The sequence below is a fragment of the Halyomorpha halys genome, unplaced genomic scaffold (assembly GCF_000696795.3).
Source record: "Halyomorpha halys isolate HHAL.00 unplaced genomic scaffold, Hhal_1.1 Scaffold1274.1, whole genome shotgun sequence".
In the NCBI taxonomy this organism is placed as follows: Eukaryota; Metazoa; Arthropoda; class Insecta; order Hemiptera; family Pentatomidae; genus Halyomorpha; species Halyomorpha halys.
Genome location: NW_027113193.1, coordinates 168713 through 176205, shown reverse-complemented (window position 1 = coordinate 176205; position 7493 = coordinate 168713). Strand labels below are relative to the sequence as shown.

The following is a 7493-nucleotide window of genomic DNA, read 5'->3' as shown; positions in this document are numbered from 1 at the left end:
TTTGTTTTGACTGCCGCCAAAATAGCCCTGAAGAAGCCCTGCAACGTGGGGCGAAACGTTGGCTCATTAAAATAGTATATTTCTACTATTTGAGTTTTTTTGACCGCACCCGGACCATATTCCTTTCATCTTTACACACGGTCAATCAATAATCTTCCATTACTATTTTTTTGTTCTTTTTTGACCGCACCCGGACCATATTCCTTTCATCTTTACACACGGTCAATCAATAATCTTCCAATAAAATATATGATGCTCTTTTTGAAACTTTCTTTCTCCGTCAGAAAACATCAAACATAAATATGATTTTACATTTCTTTAACCTCTTCCCTCGTTTCCAGAATGTGAAAGGGGATGAAACATATGTGGATATTTTAATTGGTGGTCACTCCATAGAACTCAACTAAATAAATTCCAATAAAACTTATAATTTGTATATGGCATATTTTTGTAGCATTTAGGAACCTATTTACATATATGCTTATCTTTGTATTATTTTTATTGGTTTTGTTGAATGTAAATATGAAAAATAGTTAATTCGTCACTATCTAGCCTCAACAGAAATTTTCAGAGGATTAAGGATGGCGAATAGAGAGACAACTATTTCATTCTCTTTTAATATTCACTATTAGTGATTTATAGGATTTTTAAATCATGCAAGAAACTGATGTTTGCGGAATCGTTAATCTTTTTTCAAGTCCTATATTTTTCATAGAAAAGAGAAGAATGGCATTTTCATCTCCCATCCAAAATGAAGTGAAATAGCTGTACATGTAAAGAGTCTCTACTTACCAGCTTGTTATTTATATTTTTATTTTTACTTGGAGTTGTCAAGGTGGCTGTGAATAATTAATCAGTTCTGACTTCAATTGAAGATGTGAGGTACACTACATCAGAGAACCTCCACAATGTGTCTTTATACAGGTTAGGAGATGAATTGGCAGGATGAGTCAAACGGAAACTAGCCTTAAATCCTCGCAGGACGGAAACTTCACTCTGTAAGGATACGATATCTAGACTGAGTTCGTGAAGGGGATGGCAAGTCCTGCAGGAACTAGCTGCAGGTCCTTACAAAGGAAAGAAACTGTTTAGGAAGGAGGAGAGATCCATAGAAGGCCGAGTGAAGTAAAAGACCAATATAGCGAAAATAGCATCACGTATATTCTTATTCACTGCCTCCTAAAGACGTCGTTTCCTGTAGGAGATCTTTACAATCTGGTTTATCAAGTTGCGCCTATTTATTTCTCTGGGCCTACTAAAAGCCATCGATAGATGCTAAGTGTAAGACGATAGCATTTCAGCATGTCAGGAGATTCTACTATAATGTTTATTCATTCAAATAGTATATTACAAAATATGACATTGTTATTACATTTGTACAATTAAATTATTTACAATAAATAGACCTGAATAAGGACTATACCTGAATAATCATGAGAACTAGAGAACTGAACACATTTTAGTAAATTCCATAGGTCAGTTCATGTTGAGAGCCTACTTTTTTATTTTAAATAAATAAAAAGGAAAATATATAATTTGAAAATATACGTAGAATATCCTAATGCATTAATGTATCCAAATTTGAAGCAAAAAGTATTTCGTTGTTTCTCATTGTTCTCAGTACCAAAGCCTCATGTTTTGTGTTATTAATAACTGCAGTCCCATTAAAAGCCCAAAAAACTGCACAATTTCATTTCCTAGCCTTCTTCCAATTCCTCTTAGTAGGTACTAACAATATTTACTTCAGCTGTAAAATTTTGTAATTGCTGAAGTATATCATATAATTCGAACAACTCTATTACCGATCATGGGCAAAATCCTTGAAAAACTCATTTTGATACGCCTATACCCCATCCTGGATTCCAATCATATAATCCCTGATCACCAGTTTGGATTTCCAACATCCCACTCTACTACCCAGCAATGCCATCGTGTAGTGGACGTAGTCTCATCTTCTTTGGAGCGCGGAATGTACAGCGCGGTAGTCTTTTTTGATGTAGAACAGGTTTTTGATCGAGTCTGACACCCGGGACTGCTTTACAAACTCTGTAAATTCCTACCTCCTACATACTTTCTCATTATTCGTTCCTTTCTCATTGATAGATTTTTCCAAGTAAACCACAATGGTTCCTATTAATCCCTCTATTCACAGTCCGCTGGTGTTCCTCAAGGTAGTATCCTTGGTCCCTCTACACCGTCTATACAGCTGACATTCCAACCAATCCTAACACTATCCTCACCACGTATGCCGATGACTCATGAGTGCTCGCTGTTAATAATAACCCATTAATTGTATCCCAAACTCTCCAACCCCATATCACAGCCCTCGAAGATTGGTGTCGTAATTGGAGGATTAAGATAAATTCCAACAAATCCCATCAAATCACCTTTACCCTTCGTCGTGAACATACTGATTGCCCTACAGTTTCATTTAATGATGTTAATCTTACCCCTATCGAACAGATCCGCTACCTAGGACTACATTTGGACAAACGATTAACCTGGAATCCTCACAAAAGACAGGAAACTGCACGTCGATTTCGACTATTACAGCACTTACTAGAAAAATGGTCTAAACTTCCAACACATTACAAAAACTGATCTACACGACTGTAATAAGGACATATGGAGTTGAGCTTTGGGGCTCCACTAAACCTTCGAATTCCTCTTGTATTCAATCCTTACAATTCAAAATCCTTCCTAAAATCCTCAATGCTCCTTACTTTGTCACAAATAAAGTCATACATAAAGACCTTAATGTCTCCTATGTAACCGGTCTTGCCCGAACCAGATATCACTCCTTCCATTATAAACTCTCTAACCAATCAAACCCCCTAGTTTCTAATCTTGCATCCGCTTCCATTCCTGACAATCCTCCGAAGTGCCTGAAAAGAAGATGGCCACGAGACCAGCTAATGTAAAATGTCATTAGAGTGCTACCAATGGGTAGCAGTACGCCTGTAACACTCCAATTTAACTTAGATCAGATTCACTAAATGTATTATAATGTACAGTTGTAAATATTAATAAATAAATATAAAAAAAAAAACAACCAAAAAAACAATTCGAACAAAAGAAAATGAGAGAATTTCAATACATAGACTTATTTTTAGGACCCAGGACAATTTTTTCCGGCCTAGGATGAATATAATTTTTGAAACTTGGGATTTTTTTATGGCTCCGATCGTATTTATTTTTGGAACCCATAGTGGATTCATTTTTAAAACTCTGAATGGATTATTTTTAGGACCCGGGGTTGTTTCATTATTGGGGCCCGAGGTGAATTAATTTTGGGTTTCGGTGCTGATAAAATTTTAGTTTTAATCACTAACACCTGTTGAACAGATTCGATACTTAGGACTCCATCTTGACAAGAGACTTAATTGGAATCCACACACAAGACTGAAACGACAAGAAACTGCTTGTAGATTCCGATTGCTGCAACACTTACTTGACAAACGCTCTAAACTTCCCATTCACTACAAAAAATTAGTATACACTACGATAATCACACCAATTTGAACATATGTAATTAAGCTCTATAAATAAACTAATTCACAAAGACCTTAACATCCCATTCGTTGGAGATTTGGTCCAAAACAGATATGCATCTTTTTATTCCAAACTCCTTAACCATCCTAACCCGTTAATTCTTAATCCTTCATCCTTATCAATCCCTGATACTCCTCCGAGGCGTCTGAAAAGAATATGGCCACGGGACCTTCTAATTTAAATTAATGTTTGAAGTACCACCCAGGTTCCTTCCCAAGATTTTCAAGTGTTTATGAAACATACAACATATTTACTTATAGTATTTATTATTTATACAGTTGTAAATCACATTAAATAAATAAAGAAAAAAGTTTTGATCAAATATATACGAACAATATTTTTCCACCTATCGTCATTTTAGGTTGGTATGGTTGATATGTTGTGACAGTTAACTGGCAAGGCGAATACAGATGACAGTCGACCGTGGAAATTAATGCAACTATTAATCCATAGTCATTACTAGTACTATTAGCTATTCACGCCAAAACAATGCGACATAGTATATGATAGTAAATGCTGTCATGACTGTAATTATCAAATAGTTACACCATGGTAGTGTCTATTATGCCTATTATATTATTCCAAAGGGACTAGCCTTAGAATAAATAAAGAATATTATTATTGTATAAATAAATAGGCTAAAAATCAAGTGAATATCCTGCAATACCAGAAAAAATGTAATAATTTATCACTTATTGAGGTTTTAACGTTTTAACAAAATGACAGTTGAGATAATTAATTCCAAATGTACTTGCTTAATTAGAGCGTTAGATAATTGTTTTTAATTTTTTCAACATTTTGAAAGCATTGATAGCTAAGTGTCAATGAGTGACAAATGCGATAATGCTAGATGTATAAATAAGGTGGTTCGTAGTACAGAGTCACTTAGGCAGCGACATGTGTCCAACGGTGAAACTCCTCCTCATCTCTCTCCTACTTGCTGGTATCTATATCCTTACTGACTATTTCATATTACATAAACATAAATACAGGATGATGTGTCAAAACTGTAAAAATTAATTAAGGACATTAAAACAATACATACCTTGGCACACCAGTGTATTAGGCAAATCCTATACAACTAATTCAAAATGTCGATCAAAATAAATCTATTTAAATGATTAAATATATGTTTCCAATGAAAAACATAATAATAGCGGCTGTCCTTTTTATGTGTAATAGGAAAGAGTTTAGTTTAAGAGTTAGGAAAGACTCAAAGATTATTTGGAGGAGAATGGAACGCGTTCTGTTCCTGGATCCGATAGTTTATGCCTGCAAATAATTTTTTAAAGATAAAATCGATGTAATTAATTTTTTTCTAACCAAGACTGTCAACAAATTAATTTTTAAAACATTTTTCAGGAGTTGCTGTTGTATCGGCGACGAAGGAAAGGACGAAAAGGAACGCACAAGTTCCACAGGAACCGCAACCACTAGGGACCAGTACAAGTCCTTCACCGTTAGGAAGGTTCTTACAAGGGGTCTCGGATAGAATTAGAAACGGTTTGGAGAATCGCAACTCATCCTCTACCAATCGCTTCCCTTTGAGGGACTTGATCCCAAGGATTAATCAGCTGCGGAACGGCTCTCTGGGGCTGGACGGGCTTCTAAGAAGGATCAATGAAACCTGGATTAGAAGATTTTCTGGTTCAAACACGACCGTTCCTTCCCGAAACCTTTTATTGCTAAGGGAACTGTTCCAATTAAGGAATGCAAGCAGCACAGATCAGCGAGCTAGGATAGATGGCTTAATTGAGAGATTTTTCTCAGATTTGAGGCAGAGATTATCAGGTTCAAACATGACTATTCCTTCGCAAAACCTCCAAGAGTTGAGAGACTTGATTCGCCAAAGGATCGAACAACATCGCAATAGAACTCAGGTAAGATTGCAAGAACTACTGAGAAGGATCGAATCTATTCTGGGTCAAAGATTAGGAACGCCTGGTCAAGGAAGGGTTCCTCCAAGACTCCCCCAAACATCTGGAGGAGGCTCTGTCCCTTCCACAGGTTCCGGTTCCGGTTCAGGCTCAGGTTCTGGAGAATCCGGAGACCGGTCTGGTAGTGCGAGTTCTGGATCAGGCGAGAGCGGCGCTTCTTCTTGATTCAAGCACTATGTGACCTTTTCACAATGTTTTACACATCTTAGTATAATGTGGTTTTAAGGGAAAGAAATACAGCTATTAGATAAAAATAGTTTTGTTTATTTTGATAAGCCCCATCACATTGATTCTATTTCTCCGGTTAACTAATATAATAGGAAGAATTAAGCTGATATGAATACTATTTTATCATTGTTATTCGTTATCATCTAAATAACAGCGTGATTAACTTTTTTCCTAAGCAAATTCCTAAAGTGTAATATATGGTACAGGACAAGAATTACAACATCCAAGGCTGAATTGACCTGGCAGCAGAAGTAGCAAATGTTAAGTGTTCTATGTCCTTTATGGTCCTCCTGCCAGAGCAGATTTTAATCTTGTAAAATTTTATAACAGTCCTGGCTACTATTCAAAGATATTTTTGTTTTGGAGAATTTTTTTTATCAAAACAAAAATATTTTTATGAAAATTATTGAACCTGTTCGGGAGGTTCTTAGTATCTGCATCCTAGTCGAACCTTACATTTTTCAATTTCATTTTTTATACAGGTATTAAGTGAAATTATACTTGTGAATTACCTTGTAATAAATAAATTTAAATTTTGGATAAACTACGATAAGAGAATGTTTCGAACAAATGAATACAATTTGGATAATTTCATTAAATTTCCAAAAAAAAAGTATAATAAAATAAATTACAGTAAAATATATACGAACATATAAAAAAAATAAGAAAAAACTTAAAATAAAAATACTATCCTGTTTAATTACTATAGAAGAATATAAAAAAACAAACTTAGTACAACCTAAAAATAATAAATGTAAATCTAATCTAAATCAAAATTACAATGTTCAGTGTTCAGAAAATATTCAATTTGATTGAGCTTGTAATATGCTTTTCTATATGAAAAATATTTGTTATAGATGTCCTCATAATACTTACACAGTAGTAAAAGACTCGGAAAAATCAGTGAAGCTCTCATCAAAAGTGCGTTTGGCCAACTGTTGCGTAAATAGGTTGTTGTTATCAGATGTGCCAATCCTAGGAACGTCCAAAGAGAAAAACATCCATTTCCTTTTTTTACCCGCTCTTCGAGAATAGTTATAACTGTAACTGTATGATTGTATTGTCACAATATTGCTGGTGTGATAGTTGATAGTACAAGTAATGTCAATGAAGCTGCTGTCACGTTAACACATGTATATACCTTGACAGTGAACTATCGTACAATGTCAGTTATTGCAGCAACTGACATGTTTTTTTTTAAACTATAATCCTTAATGTTCCTTCTGTTTTATTTTGTTTGTGTATCAAGTGCGCCTAAAAATTAAGATCTGGCGTTACTCCTCTTTAAGAATACTGGTTGCGTTGTTAAGAGTTCATTGTATTTTAGAAATTAATTGACAGAAAATTGATATATATTGAAGACAAAAAAAAACTATTGAATAAATTTTGATTTGGGGATCTATGGATATTGTATCATTTTATGAGTGATGTAGTAATAATGAAGACGAAGGTTGAAGTAGTAGAAGAAAGTTAGAGGTGAACTTACTTAGGTGTGTGCCATTAATGTTATTGGATGGTACCGATCTCTAATTTCATTATTCTTTCTCCAATTTATCCCTAGTATTATCCTCCATTGCCGGGGAACCACTTCTTGAGCTCTACTCTCGTATTATGAGTTCAGAAATTCAAAGAAAGAAAAAAAAACGGACTATGCCTACAAAAATAGCTCTCTCTTGCATCCTGGTCTCTTCTTTTTCATACCTCAGGCTGGGGTTGTAAGATCTTTCAATAGGCCGCAAGGTGGCACTAATGATGCTATATTATACATTTAAATGC

At 34.8% G+C, this 7493-nt stretch overlaps 1 protein-coding gene across 1 annotated transcript; it reads left to right on the top strand.

Moving 5' to 3' along the window:
- Window positions 1–4441: 4441 nt before the first annotated feature.
- On the top strand, window positions 4442–5737 carry LOC106689072 (uncharacterized). Its single transcript, XM_014433843.1, has 2 exons — window positions 4442–4495; window positions 4915–5737. The coding sequence occupies exons 1-2, from the start codon at window positions 4450–4452 to the stop codon at window positions 5652–5654; spliced, it is 786 nt and encodes a 261-aa protein (XP_014289329.1). The 5' UTR covers window positions 4442–4449; the 3' UTR covers window positions 5655–5737.
- Window positions 5738–7493: the final 1756 nt, after the last annotated feature.

Coding starts and splice junctions, on each gene's coding strand:
- LOC106689072 (XM_014433843.1), top strand. CDS start 4,450: ATGTGTCCAACGGTGAAACTCCTCCTCATCTCTCTCCTACTTGCTG. Junction 4,496..4,914: donor CATCTCTCTCCTACTTGCTG/GTATCTATATCC, acceptor AACATTTTTCAG/GAGTTGCTGTTGTATCGGCG.